The sequence below is a fragment of the Arachis ipaensis genome, chromosome B6, assembly GCF_059453495.1.
Source record: "Arachis ipaensis isolate K30076 ecotype BB chromosome B6, ASM5945349v1, whole genome shotgun sequence".
In the NCBI taxonomy this organism is placed as follows: domain Eukaryota; kingdom Viridiplantae; phylum Streptophyta; class Magnoliopsida; order Fabales; family Fabaceae; genus Arachis; species Arachis ipaensis.
This window is the reverse complement of record NC_142441.1, coordinates 140,069,643-140,091,024: the sequence shown is the minus strand read 5'-3', so window position 1 is coordinate 140,091,024 and position 21,382 is coordinate 140,069,643. Positions and strand designations below refer to the sequence as shown.

The 21,382-nt window shown below is 35.1% G+C and overlaps 2 protein-coding genes and 1 long non-coding RNA gene across 3 annotated transcripts; 2 read left to right on the top strand and 1 right to left on the bottom strand.

Annotated features, from left to right (window-relative positions):
* Positions 1–2,496: 2,496 nt before the first annotated feature.
* On the bottom strand, positions 2,497–5,157 carry LOC110263562 (uncharacterized). Its single transcript, XR_002349380.2, has 3 exons — positions 4,899–5,157; positions 4,645–4,679; positions 2,497–2,960 (listed from the first exon to the last, which is right to left on the bottom strand). It is a non-coding gene; the product is annotated as an uncharacterized LOC110263562 (long non-coding RNA).
* A 477-nt stretch (positions 5,158–5,634) lies between these two features.
* On the top strand, positions 5,635–6,874 carry LOC148562957 (uncharacterized). Its single transcript, XM_088491088.1, has 2 exons — positions 5,635–6,250; positions 6,339–6,874. Exons 1-2 carry the CDS (start codon positions 5,635–5,637, stop codon positions 6,872–6,874), a joined length of 1,152 nt encoding a protein of 383 aa, XP_088347214.1.
* Positions 6,875–6,944: 70 nt separating this feature from the next.
* LOC148562956 (uncharacterized) lies at positions 6,945–7,928 on the top strand. The gene is made up of 2 exons (XM_088491087.1): positions 6,945–7,026; positions 7,105–7,928. The coding sequence occupies exons 1-2, from the start codon at positions 6,945–6,947 to the stop codon at positions 7,926–7,928; spliced, it is 906 nt and encodes a 301-aa protein (XP_088347213.1).
* Positions 7,929–21,382: the final 13,454 nt, after the last annotated feature.

Below are 21,382 nucleotides of genomic sequence, written 5' to 3'. Positions count from 1 at the left end.
TATTTAACGTTTAGTAGAATAAAAATAAATTTTATTAGAATAAATTTTAGTATGAGTTTAATATTTTTATTCATCATAAAATATTTATAGAATTACTCGTAGATAAATTTTGGAAAAAAGAAAAAAAATCATGATTTTTAATTTTATTTTTAAATAAACTTTATTTTTAATTTTAAAATAAATTTTATTTTTATTTTTTAATAATATTAATTTTTTACCGTATATAATTATTCAATTATTTTTTAATCATATATAAATAAATTACTCTTAATAAGACTTTTTTGTGTTATTCAATTATCTTTTTTTAAAAAATAATTAATTATTAAAATAATTAAATTTTTCACAACAAAAATAATAAAAAAATATGAATGAAAAAAATTAACCATCCTGATACTTTTTTGTATTTTTATTCATATTTTAATTATAAACATAAATATAATTTAATTATATTATTTATGAAATGTGACTATAGATGTAGATAAAATTTAGTTATATTACTTATATATAGTTTCATTGTATTGTATTGCTTATAAAGTTAGATTATAATTATGACAATAGAATTGTTCTTGTATTTTTATATGTGTGACTAATTGGTGGTGTTAAAACATTACTCTTAATTATAAATAAGGTTTATAATTTAAAAAATCAAAGACTCAATTAAAAAGATACGAAAAGAATGATGTTAAAATATTCTAACTCTTTAAAATAAAAATATTCGAAATTTAATTAAAAATTATTTAAAATTTAAACCCAATAAAAATTTATATTCAATGTATTTTGTATTAAATATATTTAATAACCTATTATATCATATTATATCATATTGGTTGAAATTAGTTTTTATAATGTTAATTTTTTAATAACACTTTATTAGAAAAAATCATCTTTTCAGAATTTTTTAAAAATTAATTAATATTATATATATTTTATTACAATATATCTTGTTATAAAAAAATTATTTATTTTTAATGCTTATATTAAAAATAAAAACAAAATTTAAATTAGTAAATTTTAATCTATAATATAATAATAATATAGTAATTATTTTATATATTATACGAATAAAAATTAATTATTTTTTTATTTATAAAATTTTTTAAGAGCTTATATATATAAAATAATTAATTAATTGTTATATATATATATATATTTTGATGAATGTGATATATTTTTTTATGTAAATAATCTTTTAAAAAAAAATCTAATAGTTAATCTATTACCTTTTTTGTTTTAGTCCAAATTAAATGTTTTTTATTGTTTTTGAAAAGAAAATTTTTGAGGAATTTAATAATATGTGATGAGGAACACCGAATAAATTATACTAAAACCAATTAAAACACAACATAAAGATATCTTTAAAAAAAGACGTTTTAGGCGTGTTTATATGAGTGGCCTCCTAAATTATTTTGTAGGTTATGACCTAATTATATGACAATGTGTTCCGTCTATCTCTGAACAACTAAGAATTCTTTTTCTGAATGCTCAAGTTAACCAATTAATTTAGTCTTGAATAAAGACAAATTTATCCCAAAAATCTTAAATGACTTATTACATGTGGTTTTATTTTACTTATCTTTATAATCTTTATCAGAACAATTCGATACAAGGATAATGCGCCCAAGGCAACAGCAATTCATTGTGATGAAACATAGACGACATTTTCTCTTTTTCCGTGTGCCTGGGATATATATTACACTATGCAAATACAAAATAATGTTATCAATTCAACACAATTAACAATAAACTAGTTAAACAGCATTGATATGATTAAATTGGAAATTACATGACTGAGTCCATCAATTCAACGTGAGTGTTTCCGACTCATGATTGTTGATGCAAAATCTCCACCGTTCAAAATCATCACCTCATGAACTTTTCAATGGCCTCTAGCAGAAATCCCAACCAACAAATTGCTGTAACTCATGACTCAGCCTTTTGTCGTGATTCATCATATACCTAACCAAATAAACATGCTATATTTATTAAGTTTAACTAAGTCCTATAAGGAATAAAAATCTCATGAACAAACAAGACTGATGCTTTTATAGGCTTGTGAGCTTATTATGAATGAAAAAAAATTGAAATAAGTCGCATCTTGTCAAAGAATGTTTGATGTACTAATATAAAACTTATGGAAGTCTTTGATATCCTCTCCATCTTGCAAGAACAAATGTTAGATGAATAAATGATTTTTGTAACCACGTTTAACTAAGTTTCTTTTTTTTTCCTATTCGTTTTTATTATGCCAATAAACTATTGAACCAACTTGGTTAAACTTGGTTACCAAAATAATTTCGTCATGTAGTATCACAAATTTAATTAATATAGTACAAATACATTTTCTTCGTTCAAACTAGAGGATCAATGATTTAAGTTAAGTGATAAAAGTTGTTCTTATGTTAATACATTTGATATTGGTGCAAGAAGATAATAGGATCTGATCATGGTGATTGAAAAAAAAAATAAATTGGATTAATGAGAATTTGTACAACCTATTTGTGATTTATAAAAGTAGAATAGAATAAATTGTACAAAATCCTACAAAACTATGAGAATGAGAACATTGAGAACTGAAATATAAAAAAGAATTCAGTCAAGAATTTGGACTGTAACTGAAAATTCCAAAAAACCTCGTGCTAGGTCTATGGTCTGCACAACTACTAGAAGCTGCTAGAAGAAGGGTAAAGTTTGTTACATGTAACTAAGTCTATAACTAGTTAGTTCTTGATGATCAGCATCAAGTAGTTACTCTCTCTCTCTCATATGTTAGCTATCACTACAATGTAATGATTGAACTTAACCTCGTAGTAAATACACACTCATTCTCTACTCTCATTCTCTCTCTGATTTTTCTCTGCCTTTCTTCCCTAAATACTACTCTTCCTCATTGTTTCTGATACCGTTCACCTCGTGGTGCAAAAACACCATAGAATGACATTGCTTTTCTCCCTTCTTTATACCTGAATTGAAATTTGAGATATACATATAAAATAGATAATCATTGAAACATTTTTACTGTATTTTAAAATTATGTCATATCTAAAATATTACATTAAAAATACTAATAATAGATTCTCCAAATTTTGGAAAATAGTTATTTCTTTTAATTTATAATTAAATTTTTTTTTGTTAAATATAGCTTATTCTAGTGTATCTATGTATTTTTAGAGACGATAATAATAGTTGTCATTGTTAAATATGGTTTATTTTTTTAATTTATAATTAAAAAAATTCTTGAAGAAGCCATGCTTGTTGTTTGTATATTTTTGTGTATTCTTATATACTGTTTGTAGATCTATATACTATTTTTTAGACAATGATATGGATTAAAAGTGCGTTTTTCAAAAAAATTGTCAATTTTTATAGAGTTCGCCGGGTCCAACGAACTTGCTTAAATGCAAAAAAAAAAAATCGTATTTTAAAAATTAAAGTCCAAAAATCATGTTTGGAGAAATATGAATTTTTTTTATTTTATTATTAAAAAATCCAAAAAACAACACAAAAATATTAAAAAATAATATTCGCTAAATACATGAAAGTATTGAAAAGTATTAAGAGAATAAACATCATGTAAATTACTAATTCTTAAAAATTTGACTTCTAATTCTAAGAGAAGAATAGATCAAATAAATAAATGAAGCCAGACAAAAACAGTTACTCGATCCTCAAAGATAGTTAACATGCATAAATTAAAAATTTCAATTGTTCTGAACTAACATCAATTATAATAACTATTTGAATGGTCGCATTAAACTGTCTAACTTTCCTTTAGACTTTTACAAAATGTAAATTAAATCTTCAACTCTTAAATATTAGAACAATTATATATTCAAAAATTAGAAACCAAATTACCGAATATCACAAATAATGCATATGGAATCATAAAAACAAATAAATAGGCAAAACAAATAAACAATGGTAAATGAAATCATATGCAAATAGAATAGCTCCACAAATACTGTTTTCACTCAAGTTTTTGTGGTGCACAGAAAAAAATAAGCATGAGAAAAAGAAGAGATGCTGATACTTCTTTCTATTTCTTGAAACTTTTCCCTTTTTCTCTTTTTCCCTTTTAAAAAGCTAAGAATTGTTACAATAGCTATCACTAGTTATAATTAGTATACACGGTATAGAAGAGATTAGTGAAAACCAAATATATATATATATGCCATTTGATCTAATCTATATTGTTTGTTGGGCGCCATTATTTTGATAAAAAAAAGATCTTTTTTCAATAAAAAAAGATCTTTTTTTATTTTTTAGCGTGTTTGGCAAATTTCTAGTAGTAAAAGTAAAAGTACTAGAAAAATAAAAAAAAAAGATCTTTTTTGAGAAGCTGTAATTTACATCTTTTTTTAAAAAATATTTTTCTCTTAAAAAAAAGATGTTTTTTATCTAATAAATAAACAAAAAAGTATTTTTATATCGTTATACCCAAATATAATTGATAGATAAAAAGATCTTTTTGCATGAGATACCCAAACATAAAATTACTTTTACTTTTTCATAAGATCTTTTAAAAAAAGATAACTCAAAAAAAAATCTTTTCTTAAAAGCTCACCCAAACAAACTCATAATATATTTTAATAACGTGCCTTTAGTAGTAAATAGTGTTTGTAGAGTTATGTTAATCATATGACTTACCATCTCTTTTTTCTCCTTGCAGAAGTCAAATATCACTGCAACAACAAGAAAAGACAACACAGAACAAGTGGTTAAAATGTGCAAAATCTGTTTTTAGAAAAATCTTATATGTATTATTTGGTGTAGACCCTAAACCTCATCCAATAGAAAAAAAGGGTGAGTCAATTCCCTTTGTGTGAAAAAAAATGAATACAAATATTATTATTCAAAAAACATAAACATAACCCATAAAATATTATTAATCACAAACTCACAATTAACTTCATAATCTTCCTGGAAAATTGAACACCCTGGACCTTCAGATTTTCCAACTTAGCAAAGTTGAATGCAGCACCTTATCAGGAGCATTTTCCCCCAAATCAAAAACCTGACAAATGAAAATTTAGTAATATACTAAATACTAAATAATTCATATATAAATTAAATTTAGATGAAATTGCTTGTTTTGGACGACAGCAATAAACTTGTGGTGCATAAATTTTTAGGCTGATTAATTTTGATATGGAAAAGGTTTTGGTGATGTGCATTGAAATGGGTGTTTCACCAAATTTTGCACTGCTATGGGACATATAACAAACGCAAGTTGCGTTTTTTATGCTTCACAATTAAATTTTTTTTGCTTTACAATTGAATGGAGACAAACGCATGTTGCGTTTGTGAAATTGAAATTAAAAATTTTTTTTTAATATAAAACGCATGATGCGTTTGTGAATTTGATGGGCTCAGAAATTTTTTTGGGCAGAGTAAATCGCATGTTGCGTTTTATTTGGCCCGAAAATTTTTTTTGAAGTCCGTAAAACACAGGTTGCGTTTTATATGTAATATAATATTATAATGAAGAATTTTGCCTATAAATTGCTAACTCAGCTATCTCAAACTCGTACCTCACTCCTAAATCTCTCACTTGTGCTCCCTTTCACCTTTCATTCGTTCATGCATCTCTTAATTGTGAGATTTTTTGGGTATTAGAAGGGTTAAAAAAGTGAGATTATGGAAGGTATTGCAAATATACGAGTGTATTATAACGGTGAGGTTATATCGAACACACACGAAGGAGTGACTTTTGTTTGTGAATGTCCGTTTTCATTTGCTATTCCATATACCACGAGTTTTGTGGAGTTGCAAAATGGTATTTGTGTCAACATACCAAGTCACATTTCGAAAAGGGTGAGCTATATTTTGTACAGGAGTCCTGTACAAGTATTTGGTGGGCTGATACAGTTTCAAATAATGGCCATCACTGACGATGCAAGCATGCAGTGGATGTTCTGTATTTATCAACAAACCCGATTTCAGGTGCCGCTAATAGAGCTGTACGTTGAGTTTGAACAGCATACGGGGGTGGACGAGTTTGACGAGGAGGTCAACATTAACGAGTTTGGGGATATAGGCTGGGAAGAAGATAACGACGACAGTGAAGAGGAGTTCGAAGCCAACTATGAAGTCGATGACGAAAACGATGACGGAGATCTGGCCGGCAATCCGGCGGTGCCAAATGAAGCGCATGCTGTTATAAGCCAGCAGCCGTTTGGTGTTCCGTCTTTTATGCGGACTCTTGATCTCGAAGCCATGCATGCCCCAGAATTTCCTGAGTATGCGAATATGGGTATGTTATATTATGGTTATTAATTCACGTTACCACTAGTGTCCATTTTATTTGCCTTGTCTGACTGATGGTGGTGCGCTTATCGTAGGTGAAGGCAACGCTGCGGCCGAAGATGGTGAATTCAGTGTCGGAATGGAATTTGGCTCTAGAGAGTCGGTGATATATGCAATCAAAAGCTACACTATCTCTAGAGGAGTTGATTACACTGTGTATGAGTCTGAGCCGCAGACATTCTATGCGAAATGCAAGGGTTATGGTGTCGGGTGCGCTTGTTGGGAGATCAGGAGATACAATGGCAAACACACGTGCACCATGGGAACTATCTCGCAAGATCATGCCAAGTTGGACTCAGACACAATTGCAGATGCCATTAGGCCGTTGGTCGAAGCAGATCCGTCCATAAAGGTGAAGTCTATTATTGCAGAAGTTCAGTCAAAGTTCAACTACACTATCAGTTACCGCAAGGCTTGGTTGGCAAAGCAGAAATCTGTCGCAAAAGTTTTTGGTGGTTGGGAGGTTTCTTACCAGACTCTGCCAGTTTGGCTGAAAGCAATGACTGCAAAGATGCCAAGGTCTCGTGTTCAAATAAAGACGCTCCCTATTTGGCGTCGGCATTATTTCTGACCGCCATAACTCCATCGACGCAGCAATAGCTCGCAGCAACGGTGCATGGTCACCGCGAAGAGCGTGGCACATGTACTGCATCAGGCACATCGGTTCCAACTTCTTAAGGAGGTTCAAGGCTCCGTATTTGCATAAACTCGTGGTTAACACAGGTATTTGATTTCGTTGTTATGGTTCTGTTCCTATTAATTTCGTGCAACTTCGTTATGATGAAATGGTTTCTCCAACAGGATATTCTAGGACGGAGCAAGAGTACAACAAAAACTACCAAAGGCTGAGAGAGCGGGGTGAGGCGTATGCGCAATGGTGTGATGAGATCGATGTTCAGAGATGGGTGTTGGCATTCGACGGAGGTCATCATTGGGGACATATGACGACAAACTTGGTAGAGTGCATAAATTCTGTCCTGAAGGGTGCACGCAACCTTCCTGTGACTGCCATTGTCAGGTCTACTTTCTATCGGCTGAACGAATTGTTCACCCGGAAGAGCGCCGAGGCTCATGAGCGTGTCCGCAATGGATTCACATATTCAGAATTTGCCACCAAAAGAGTCGAAGAAAGTTTTCGACGTGCAGGCAACATTGTGGTCAATAGGTTCGACAGGCGCAACGAGATGTTTGAGGTTTGCGAAATGCAAGATGGTTCCATTCACACTGTTAATCTCGCGCAACGACACTGCGATTGTGGCCATTTCCAGGTCGAGCGACTCCCATGCCGCCACGTCCTTGCATGTTGCGCCAACCAGCGTCTTGATTGGCAAATATATGTGCATGATGTGTACAAAATGTCCGAAATTTGCAAGGTCTATAGAGGCGAGTTTGTCCCGATGGGTGACCCATCTACGTGGGCTCCGTATGAAGGAGCGAAGGTGATCGCGAATTGGACATTGAGGCGCGCGACGAAAGGTAGACCCAAGTCAACCCGCTACTTGAATGAGATGGATTCGCGGGACATGCGCCGTCCTCGCCGGTGTACTATTTGTGGACGGGAGGGACATAGCCAGAGTCGATGTCCGCAGCGCGCAGAATCAAGCTCTGCTAGGAATCAAGCTTGATTAAGACTTTTTATGTTACTTTTTATGGACCTTTATATGTAACTTTTTTTGTAAGCTTAAGTGATATCTTTGTCCTTTTATTTATGTATGCAGTGAATAACGTCTAAACATTTAAACATAGTAACGGATATGATTACCAATAGAAACCATAAACACATAGTAACTGACATGATTACTAATACAAACATGTAAACACATAGTAATAGAAAAGGTGACTAACAGAAATGTCTAAATATACCATACAATCTACATCACTGAATAAAAACATAAACTCAAACGGACTGAACTAAACTGCATCAACCTACTTCCTGGGCGCCTTCTTCGCGTACTGAGATGGGGTGTATTTGTCCGGAGGTGCAATCTGTGTCCGTAAATTATACGAATGACCCTGAGTACTACTCGAGTCACCAACACCGACATCTGGCATGCTGGCACCGCCAGTTTCATAAGCACTGGATCTACTCAAGCCCCGATCACTATATCCACCAGAATGAGACTCATGCTGGAAGGCATCTCCCAGAAATCCCTCTTCCGGCTGTGGGCATTCATTTAAGTCGAACAACGCAGTGCGTGGTGGTGCGGACAGACGAGTAGGACCTACATGACCCGGTGATCGATCCATACTGAAGTCACTATCATGACCTGACGTGGCCCGACGACCAACAGACGGCTCACTACCAACAGGCCCTTGCTGCTCTCGCGCTGGAAATAGCTGAGATGTCTCTCTCATGAGTCGAGAGAAGCTTATCGAATCAAGCCCAACAAATGGACTTAACTGACCATCTACTGGAATGAGCAATTGTGGTATGTAGGGCTCTGCTGTCTGATGTTGTTGTGGTTCCTGAACGTGCTGCTCATATGCCGGCACCTGATGATGCTGCTCATACCCTGGCATCATGAACTGGGGGTCATATGCCGGCGCCTGGAACTGGGAATCATATGAAGGCGCCTGGAACTGGGGATGATATGCAGGCGCCTGGAACTGGGAATCATATGCAGGCGCCTGGAACTAGGGCTCATATGCAGGCGCCTGGAACTGGGGATCATATGGTGGCACCTAATTGTAAATGAATAACGCTAATCAATAACGGTAACAGTAAAGCTTATAATTAATAACGGTAATATTAACACCAATAAACCTTAACGATACCTGAAACCCTTGATCATAGGCCGGATCCTGATGCTGAGGTCCAGCTGGTTGTGGTGGAACTTCTTGCTGTGCGTTCGCGTCGGCCTCTTCATCTGCAACTCTATCTGACAGTCGTAGGTGACCCCCGTATTGCTGTGTGTACCAGTCATAGTACAATGGGAGGGGATGGAAGTCGACAATCTCCTCCCCTACCTGCAGTCTATCATAGCGGCCAGAACGCCACATGTGAAGCCATTCCTTGGTCTGGTCTCTCCAGTCATGATGCTGGGCACCGCTCAAACGCCTGCAATGAGCACTACCGATCTAAAATGCCAGGTCTGGTGGAAGCTGCTGCAACCCGAATTGTCGACGAACTCGATCTGTTGGGTGCCATTCTATACATTCGAACGACACTAATGGCGACTTCGTGGAGCACATAAACAAATTTACGCCGAGTTCGATCGGAACATCCACGTCGATATACGGCCGCCATGTAAACTGCACACCAGTAAGCACGAGACCTATTAGTAACATTATTTTTCTTAACAAAGACGCATACCTAAATGGTTAAAACTCACATCATTGACTCCCATGTCATCGAGTCCTCGTCTAAACTGCGCCGTAGACCTCCGTGTATATCTTGTATGCCGGCGCCAATGACTCCACCTACGCACAAGTAGGATGACCTCAACAACAACAACAACAACAACAACAACAACAACAACAACAACAACAACAACAACAACAACAATGATGATAATAATAATAATAATAATAATAATAATAATAATAATAATAATAATAATAATAATAATAATAATAATAATAATAATAATAACAGTAAAGTACAATACCGTCGCGCAAGTGGAACACCAATATCGAGAAGCTGATTGCGCGGTATAGGGGCCATGAACGGCATACGCTCCCACGCCCAAACAAAAAGCAAAATCAGTGGCCCATCCATCTCTTTACAGTTGTACCGCGATGCACGACACAACGATCTGTATAGATGTGCCAGACTAGCTGCCCCCCAACTGTATTGTGAGATCTGATGAAAATCACGAAGTAGAGGCAAAAACTTCGAGTTCAAAGACGTGGTGGACTTATCTGGAAACACCACTGTACCAAGCACGCAGAAAATGTGAGCCCTGACATACCGCTCAATAGACTCCTGCGTGTCACACGGTTCACTGTCTCGACACCGCCGGACCCAATGGAGATTTACCTTGCCCAACACGTGATCGTCCGGACCCGGTTGCCGACCAAAACAAGCGAGGCAGTTATCCACCAAAAACTGGTAACTGCTATCCGATCTACCCGTGACGGGTTCTCCGTTAACATGGAGGCCAAGTATATGTATCACGTCTTCCAGCGTCACCGTCACTTCACCCACTGGAAGGTGGAACGTATGAGTTTCTGGCCTCCATCGTTCCACCAAGGCACTTAAGAGTGCAGAATGACCTCTCATTTCACCAATTCGTGAAACGTGTTGAAACCCAGTTAATGCTAGTGCCTCTGCAGCTCTCTCATTAAAGGTATCTGGCGGATCAAGTTTTCTAGGCAACAAATTTCTGATCGCCTGCCAAAAAAAGATAATATTCATTGAAATTAACAACAACTAACATAATAATAATAATAATAATAATAATAATAATAATAATAATAATAATAATAATAATCCAGTTATTACTACTACTACTACTATATTGATAACAATAATAATCATCATCATAATAATAATAATAACTACTACTATTATTATAATTATTACTACTACTACTGCTAATAATAATAATAATAATAATAATAATGCAACTACCAATAATAATAATAATAATAATAATAATAATAATAATAATAATAATAATAATAATAATCCGGTTATTACTACTACTACTATATTGATAACAATAATAATCATCATCATAATAATAATAATAACTACTACTATTATTATAATTATTACTACTACTACTGCTACTAATAATAATAATAATAATAATAATAATAATAATAATGCAACTACCAGTAATAGTAATAATAATAATAATAATAATAATAATAATAATAATAATAATAATAATAATAATAATAATAATAATAATAATCATAATAATAATAATAATGCAACTAACTAACAGTAATAATATTAATAATACCAATAATAATAGTAATGTTGTTACTAACTAACAGTAATAATAATAACAATAACATTTTTCAAATAAAAAAAAAATTAAAAATAAATATATTCATTCATCATAAAATTAAAAGAAAAAATATTACCCATTGAGGATGATCCAAATACTTAATAATGTGTTCTTCAGGTAACGTAAAATTACGAACCATTTTTTTTTTCATATACTTAAACCCAGCCTACTATTTCTTCTTCTTCCTCCCACAGTCAACACTGCCATGCTCCTCCACCGCAGCTTCAACTATCTTTGTTACACTCTCCCTCTCTTCATCTGCGTTTGTAACTTTGGCTTTTTAAAGCCCTCTCCAAACCCATTTATTGAACACGCGTCGAACATGCAATAAGGGTCAGTGACAATCGCAACTTGCGATTGTGGAGTGTGGCTTGACCAAACCCTTCTGCATGCATTGGTTTCATTTGTGTCTTGGAATAAAATGCAACTTGCGTTTTTCAGTGTGCAGCAGACACGTTCCATCCATGCATTGGCTTCAACTTTGTTCATCAATAAAACGCAACTTGCGTTTTTCAGAAGCTGTTTTTGGCAGATCCACATTCCAGGATAACACACCATCTTATAATAACCTTGCATAACACCATTTTTAATTCCATTCATAAATTATTTTCTGAAATTTTTATACCTTTTTAATGGGAGGTAAACTAATTTTATGTGTATGTAGAATTAAATAAAGAAAACTAGTTTTAACTTTATAAACTATTGTTAACACCATCTAGCATCTCAACTTTTTGTCCTTTATTACATCAATTAATTATTATTCAACTAGGAATGCTATAAGTTGAATCATTGTGCACAAAATATAAATAAATTTCGTATGTAAATTTTCATATTTTAACCCCCAAGGAAACACACCCTAATCTTAAAGCCTAATAAAAGAAAGACCGAAACTAAAACCAAATTAATCAGCAAGTGATGAACATTATAAGAAGAAATGAACAACTCACCAACGCCATGGCTTCGCTTCGACGAAGACGGTGAACCTGTTAGTTCAATTCAACCAAAAAACACAAAAACTCAAAAATATAATCACAAACACAAAAAATTTGAAATTATATACTACTTGATCTTCATAATGCAAATAATTTGAAAAGAGCGCCAAATGCGAAGAACAATATAAAAATAGTACAAAATAAAAAATTATATACGTGTCAGCTTCATTGGAGGATTAGGATGATGAGCAACGTTGGGGTGATATAACGATCTGTGACAAATTTAATAATTTGAAATTAAAGTACATAATAAACAAAAAGATAGAGAAATAGATAAGTAACAAAAGATTAGAGATACTTAATTAATATCCTAATAGATAAAACTAAATCAAAATCAAAATCAAAATAGTGAGAAATTCTTTAAAATTATAGTGAGAAATCAAAATCAGAGATACGAAGATAAAGTACCATGACTGAAGGAAAAAATTTGCTTAACTAGAAGACTACTGTTGTTACCGGAGAAAAATTTACCACAGGAGGCAACGCTTAGAAAAAAACGACGCGATGCGAGCAACGGCGGATCTGGACAGGGATGCGACAATGGCTTAACGAGCGGACGAAGAACGCAACGAGGGGACAAACAATAATAAAGATTCGAGGAGGAGAGATGACATCGACGAGAATGGCATCAACAAGAACGACGCCGACCAGAAATCGCCGGAGAGTGAGGGAAGCGGCAAGAGGGACATTGTGTGAGAAGAAATGAGCCCAGTGTAAATTAAGGTTCAAAAGTTACGTTTTCTTTTAATTTGTTTATTATATTGATTAGTGAAAAAAATAGCTTAATTTTTCTTGTTCAATGGACCATAATCACATGATTTTTATTGTGACTATATGATTTCATTTCATAACAGCAATTGTATTGAAATTGGATCAAAAAACATTGGAACATTACCAAATAATATGTAGTTTTTGAATCAAACCTGTGAATTCCAGTTGTTAATGCATTTAGTAGTATGATCCAATAGAAGTTTCGTGAGCATCATCTACTTCATTATTTCCTTTATCAACATCAAACAATGAGAAACCCTCAGACCTACTGCCCATCTCAAATTGCGTTACAAGGCGCTCTCTTGGAGATTCGAGTCCACTTTTAAAATGGGGTAATGTAGAAAAGAGAAGAAAAGAGAAGAGAAGCGAAAGGTATTGCAGAGAGTGATCTTTAAATTTGAGGATTAGAGTTTTTAATTTTGATTTAGGAACCAAATTGTACTAAAAAAGTTTATTAATCCATGTCAGTTTTCGGTGGCGTCAGATGGATGGAATGTGTCTGAAGGACGACTCTGAGTCTTGGAGTGTAATTTCAGGGACAAAAATGGGTAACTATTAACTTTAAGGACTACTTTGAGTCTTGAGTGTAACTTCAGGCACCACTTTAAAACTTAATTCCGATTCAAACTATTGATATTTGAAAATAAATCCTCTTAATTTTTTTAACAATTCAGAGAGTAAAATTTGATTTCTCACAATTAGTTTTATAAGTGAGACTAAGAAAAAATATAGAAAAATTAAAATATTAAAAAATTAGAGATCACACTTTATTCCTTCAATTATTAAAAAAAAATTCATTTCCTTGATATTCATCATGCTATCACCAAGAACATAACACACATTCAGTTTCATCAGTTTTAGCAAGTTGGGGTCCTAAGATCTTTTGACGAACCTGCTAAATAATTTTGATTTAAAATGCTACTTCAGTCCCGAACTTTGATCACAATCTAGGAGTCCAAAATCACCAACCAAATCATTAAAGCTTCAAGATTATAATTCCTAATCCTTAAGTGACTTAGATTGTGGTTCTTAGAGTGAAATTGGTAATAAATGTGAAGATAGTGTAAAATTTTGATAAAACTGATGCTCTCGATTAAGTACAAAATAGCCTACTTTATTCTTAATAATCATATTTTATCATTGGTTTTGGAAGATCCCTGACAATCTACAGTCTTAAAGGGATTTGCAAATCCTACCCCTCCTCCGAGGTTGGTTTTATCTGTGAAACAAAAAATCAATCTCGACAAATTGAAGGAAAACTAAGATCTTGTGGTTTTCAAGGAATGGTTTATTGTGGATCCGGATGGATTATCTGGGGTTTGGCAATGGCATGGAGGAATGGTTATACTGTTAAGATTTTACAGCATGATAGATTATTCATTGCAGCATCAATTATGACAGCTGGTTCTAATGATCCCTATGGTGTTCTATGTGTTTATCTCAGTTCAAATGATCAACATAGAATGGCTCAGTTTGCTGAATTAACTTCAGTCACCCAATAGTTCGATGGTAAGGTTTGTTAATGGGTGATTTTACGTGGGGGTGTTAAATCTCTTTCTTCTATTGAAACTTTTAACAATTTTATTGATGATAATTTTCTGATTGATATTGGTATGGTCGGAAAACCATTCACTTAGTCTAATAGGCGGAGTGGTGATGAGTTGATACAGGAAAGATTGAACCGATTCCTGGTAGGAGTTGATTAGCAGCAACTCTATCCCAATGTATCAGTTCTTAGACTGTCAGAATCAGGGTCGGATCACTCCCCCCTTCTCTTAGACTCTAATCCGAGAACTGAGAGATCTAAACAGCGATTCAAATTCCAAGAAAGATGGTGTTCCAATGATGAAATAAGGCAGATTGTTAGAGAGGTTTGACATGAATAGATTGATGGTTCAAGCATGTGTATCCTAGCTCAAAAAATAAAGCGCCGGCCTAAGATTGTCAGATGGCAGCAAGAACACAGATCTAATTCAAAGGTGGAGATTGATTTACTACAGTCTGAATTAGAGGAACTTCGTTTAGCAGGAATTCATAGAGGCTGGTACGTGAAATTAAACTCTGCAAGTTTCGCACAGATAGACCGGCAAGTGCACCGGGTCGTCCAAGTAATACCTTAGGTGAGTGAGGGTCGAATCCCACGGAGATTGTCAGATTGAGCAAGCAATGGCTACCTTGTAGATCTTAGTCAGGCGGATAGAAAATATAGTTGTTGTAAAAAGCGCATAAAAACAGAATAAATAAAGTGTTACTGGGTAGGTGTGAAATCAATGATAAGAGAACGGTTGAGGCTTCAGAGATACTTCCTCCTTCTGGATCAAATTTTCTCACTGTCTACTTCAACTTCTGATGATGCATTCCATGGCAGGTTGTAAGTGATTAACGCTAGGTCAGTGGTCATTAATCTCCTCTGTTTCAGATCAAACGCTAGGTCAGTGGTCATCCAATCTGAACGGGGGTGAAGCTCCTGCAGTCCATTCCCTTGGTGATCCTACTCAAAACTCCACAGACAAGGTCAGATCTTCTGGATCAAAGAATGCTGCTTCACGATTCTAGCATATACCACAAAGGCTTTAATCGCCCCGTACCTCGGCTGAACTGATGTCTCCAAGTCCCCAACGAAGTCGTGGATTAGCCGTCTAAGAGATGTATAATCAAGCTTGTGGTTCAATACTATCCCTTCAAGGACTCGCAAGAACCCTGACAAACCCCATTTGTAGGGTTTATCTTGTATTGATTTTTGGGGATTTTATCACCTTTTACCCACATTTATTCAATGAAATAGCATGGTTTTATAACTTCTCCTTTAATTGTGCTAAAGAGTGAAAACATGCTTTTTAGGTCTTAAAAATAGCTAAATCTAATTCTCCTTGATTCCATTAGATGCATTGATATGTTTGTTAAGTGATTTAAGGTTTAGGAGGCAAAGATTGGATCAAGGGAATGAAGAAAGAAAGCATGAAAAGTTGGAGAACTCATGAAGAAATGAAAGAACCGGAAAGCTGTCAAGCCGACCTCTTTGCACTTAAACGGCCATAACTTGAGCTACAGAGGTCCAATTGATGCGGTTCTAGTTGGGTTGGAAAGCTAACATCCGGGGCTTCGAAACGATATAAGATTTGCCATAGTTGCTACACGTATGGTGGCGCGCACGCGCAAAGTACGCGCACGCGCCGTTGCTGCCACCTAGTTCACTTAAAGCAAAACGTGGCCAACGAATTCTAAAGCCTTGTGGGCCCAATCCAACTCATTTCTGATGCTATTTAAGCCAAGGATTGAAAGGGAATGAGGGGACTTTACATACTTTTACATACTAGTTACCATACTTTTAATCATTAGCTTAGTTTAGTAGTTAGAGTTAGTTTCTAGAGAGAGAAGCTCTCACTTCTCTCTAGAATTAGGATTAGGATTAGGTTTAGTTCTTAGATCTAGATTTTAATTCATCTTCTTCTACTTCTATCTTCTCAATTACTTGTTGTTACATTCATTCTTCTTCCATTCTTTTATTGTAATTTCCTTTATGTTGTTCTTGCATTTTGTTGTAGATCTACTTTTGTTCCTTCCTTTCTCTTTCAATTCAATTCAAGGTAAATCATAATAATTGTGTTCATTTGATTTGTTGTTGTTTAATTCCTTGCAAATTGAGTAGTGTAGATTTACTTTTCTTGCAATTTTACTATGCTTTCCTTTTATGCCTTCCAAGTGTTTGATGAAATGCTTGGTTGGATTTTAGAGTAGAATTTTATGTTCTTGGCTTGGAAAGGTAACTTAGGAACTCTTGAGTTACTAATGTCCAAGTAATTGATGATTGGGATCCATTGACTCTAGTTCTCACTAATTGAATTAGTGGAGAGTTAGGACTTATGGACTAGGATTGATATAGCTCATTTGACTTTCCTTTACTACTAGTTAGAGGATGATTTAATGAGATTAATCCTTGCCAATTCTCATATTGTGGTTAGTGATTAGGATAGAGATCTTTGACCACCAACCCTTGCCAAGACCCTTTTAGCCATTAGTTTACTTTCTTACCATTTATCTTTCATGCTTCATATCAAAACCCCAAATATAACTCACAACCAATAACAAGACACTTCATTACAATTCCTAGGGAGAACGACCCGAGGTTTAAATACTTCGGTTTATAGAATTTAGGGGTTTGTTACTTGTGACAAACAAATTTTTGTATGAAAGGATTATTGTTTGGTTTAGGAACTATACTTGCAACGAGAATTCATTTGTGAAATTCTAAACCATCAAAAATCCAATCGTCAAAATGGCGCCGTTGCCGGGGAGTTGCAATGGTGTTATGTTATTGGTTATTGTATATATGTGAATATTGTGAATAGCTTGATTTTTGGATTGCTTGTTAGTTTTGCTTGTTCTAGGACTTTGTTTCATTATTTCTTGTTGGCTTTTGTTTCTTATTTTTACTTTTACTATGAATTCTCACTTTGGCTATGAGTGTGATTACAACTATGTTGTAGGAAATGGGAACTTCAATGAAGATGGGCATCAAGGATGGAATGACCAAAGGTGGGTGGAGCCATATGCATATGATCAATCTTCATGGCAACAACCTCCACTAATGCACTATGAAGAAGAGCCATTCTATGATGCATACCAACCCAATGGCTATGGTGAATCTCCTTGTGACTTTCAAGAACCACCACCATATGCCTATGAGTCATATCCTCAACATGAACCTCAACCACACTCACAAGCCTATTTTCACCAAATACCTCCATATGACCCTAATTCTTATCCACCATACCAACCACCTTATGAGCCATATGAACCATACATGGAACCACCACCATTCCAACATCAATATTTTCAAGAGCCACCTCCTCCACATTATTACCAAGATGAACCACCTCCAATATATGAAAATTTGCAACCACAAGATGAATACTACTTTCCACCACAACCTCCCATGGAAGAATATTCATGTCCATCAATCCAAGAGCCATATGATCCTAATCATATTATCCAAGAGGAACAAGAGTCAAGGGATCATCTCAAGGAAACATTGGATTAACTTCAAGCAACCATGGAGCGTGTTGTGTAACAAGTGGAAGGAGTGGAAATTATTGAACCACCACAACTCTACCAAGAAGAACCACCTTCCTACTATGAACCCTTTCTCCAAGACAATGAACCCTCTTATCCACCCCAATCCTCAATGGATGAAACCCTCGGTGTTCTTCTTCAAGGACAAGAGGAGATGACAAGGGATGTGCAACAATTCATGACCGCCTTGGATGAGGTGGTAAACCGGTTAGCATCCCAATGCTTGAACACTCAAGGGACTCCCATGGCTACATGTGGAGAAACAAATGAAGAGCATAACATGAAGGAGAGATTGGTGGAGAACGAGGGAAGTTGCTTTGTATTGGAACAATTAGAGGAAGCTATGATTATTGAAGAAAGGGAAGAATTGGTTGAAGACTTAGGAGATGCGGCGCCTCCATGGGAATCTAGAATTGAAGAAAACCCCTCCAAGATGATTGAAATTGATGCTAGGAAGGAAAGTGCACACCTTCCAAGACATATTCCATATGAAGATTTGGATGGGATAGAGCAAGAAGTGAGTTCCCTTGGTGATGAAGATCAAGCATCAAACCATAGTGGTGAAGAATCCTTTGAGCATGAAGAACCTTCTCCCAACAAGATGGAAAGCAATGTGGAGGTAAATTTTTCTTACCCTTCCATTTATGACTTGAGTAGGAGAAAAGGTTTATATAAAATTGTTGAACAAAGGATTATAATTGAGAAGTCTTGTGAAGAGGTGGAAATCCTTAGAAAAAGGAGGATGGGAATTGAATACGCTTTATCAAAACTCTTGGAGTTGTCTTTGCCTAGGTTGCCATCTACTCCTTCATTTGAGTGGGTGAAATTTATTTCTATTAGCTTTATTATCCCACTTGAATATGGTTTGCTTGAAACGGATGGCCAACTTAGGGAGCTTTGTGGGATGAAGCGTAAACGAAAAAGGTTTTGTGGTTGGCGTTGCAAATCAAGGCTCATTATGGTTGATGCATCAAACATGAGATATAAAGGTTGGAGTAGTGCTCAAATAGATGGGTCTAGGAGGATTGTTGGCCACTATATAGAGAATTCACCTTACTCACCACCCGGCTGGACTAATAATGATGATCAACCTCAAGACGGAAGTGAAAACAAAGTGTGGGATCCCGGATTACAAGAAGAGGATCAACTTTGGGAGCCCCAAGCTTGTGAAGAACTCCATCAAGACTTGGCTCAATCCATGAAGAATCTTGGGGCACAATGGAGAACCAAGCATTGGTGGGAGTTCCAAGATGAATACAAGCACAAGCCACCTTAATGAGGAGCTCCCCATAAGTCCAACTTAAGGACAATAAACAAAAGTGCTAGGTGGGAGACAACCCACCATGGTAAAATCCTTTCATTTTCTCTTTTGTACATATTGGTAGAATTAGTTTAATTTCATATTTTGTTTAGATAGTTGAGTTTAATTGGTAGTTTAGTATGTTAAATAAGGTTTTATGGTGTTTTGGTAGCTGTTTGGAGGTTTGGAATGCTTGGATTGGTGCAAAAACATAGAAAAAAATTTTTGAAAAATAGAGCACCATCCACGCGTACGCGTACATGGCGCGTACGCGCACTTCCAGCATTTTCGACCATCCACGCGTGCGCGCCATGCGTGCATACGCGCGGATTGAGAAGTTCCAACCTCCATACATTTTCCAGAGAGTTGTGCCTGCGCCGCGCCAACGTTGTGCCTCTGGCACAAACCCCACTTGCGCACACGCGCACATGACGCGTACGCGCCACTCTCGAAATAAGCCAACGACGCGCGCGCGCCATGCTTGCGTACGCGTGGATTTCTTTCTCCCATCCACTTTTCTTTTCTTCTCCTCTTTCCAATTCTTTCCTTCTCCTTTCTTCTTCCCTTCTCCTACCCCTCATCCAACACTTCCAAACACCTTGGATAACCATTTATTTTAGTTAGTTAATTAGTTAGTTGGTTAGTTAATTAGTTAGTTTTAGTTTAGCTTTCATTTTATTTTCTCTCTTTTCATTATACGTGTTGGATTATTGACTTTGTTTATTATACGTTGCTGCCCTTATTGCCTAAATGCTATTTTAGCATGAATGTTTTTAGATAATCTTTGTTGGATTCTATGATTGAGGTTATATTTTGTTACTTGGTTTTGAGTTCTTCATGCTTACCTTTTGAAAAATACCAAGTGATGAGAATTGTCTTCGAGCTTATAACTCTTTTGAATTGCATGTTGTAGCTAGCCACCATGTGATTTGAACCGTATTCTTTGATTAGGCAATCTCTTGATGGATAATGTTGAGCATTTACCTTAATGCTTTGTATTTCATGATTATATCCATCCATATGTTTGACTTGAATGCTTTCATGCTTCTCTAATGCTTGTCTTACCTTACAAGCTTACTTAAAGCATCTCAAGCACACTAGGATAAATGAAGTGCATGCTTCTTTTGTGACATAGCTTTTATGCTAATGTGTATTCTAAACCACGCAATTTAGAATTCACACACCTAATATTTCTTAATGTCACACTAATTCACTCACCTCATTCTAGTGATTTACCTCATTCCAACAATGTATGCTTCCTTGCTTTTATATCTTCTCATCTTTGGTGTTATATTTTTGTTTTTCATAATGAATGCACCACAAGCAACCATGGAAGCGGAAGAAAGAACACATAGCAATCCGGAGAGTCGCCGTACTCCCTTGTTCATCTTTGAGTGCACCGAGGACGGTGCAAACTTTTAAGTGTGGGGAGGTCATCCGACCGGTCGGCGATTTTGGGTGACAAATTTCTAATCCCAACACTTTTGCATTTCATTTTAGGTTTTTTTGGATTTTTGTTGCATTTTCTTATTTTTGCATATATATATACACAATAAGCTTAGTCAAAATAATGAAATTTTCCAAGGATTTCTATCTATAGGGCACCAATTGATTTGAGTGGAAAACTTTTCATAGAACTTGCTTGAATTATATATTTTGTGGAACATGATTTATGAGCTAAGAATACAAGCTTGTGAGACTTGAGCCTAATAGCGTGGTTACATCTTATAACCACTTATTTTTCCTTCTTGTGTGCATTATTCTCTTTCTATGATTGTAATCTTTGATTTGTTTGATTCTTTATGTCCATTATTTTGTGTATTCATGCATTTATGTGATTGAGGCCATCATTTCATTTAGCTCACTTACCCAAATGGCCTTACCTTTTATCTTCCATTGTTAGCCAACTTTGAGCCTATGCTTAACCCACTTATTCTTATTTTAGCACATTACAAGCCTTAAAGCGAAAAACAATAATTGTC

Excerpts from the sequence above, each read along its gene's own strand:
- LOC148562957 (XM_088491088.1), top strand. The coding sequence starts at position 5,635 with ATGGAAGGTATTGCAAATATACGAGTGTATTATAACGGTGAGGTTATA. Across the intron at positions 6,251-6,338 it reads TCCTGAGTATGCGAATATGG|GTGAAGGCAACGCTGCGGCC; the intron begins GTATGTTATATT and ends CGCTTATCGTAG.
- LOC148562956 (XM_088491087.1), top strand. The coding sequence starts at position 6,945 with ATGTACTGCATCAGGCACATCGGTTCCAACTTCTTAAGGAGGTTCAAG. Across the intron at positions 7,027-7,104 it reads TAAACTCGTGGTTAACACAG|GATATTCTAGGACGGAGCAA; the intron begins GTATTTGATTTC and ends TTTCTCCAACAG.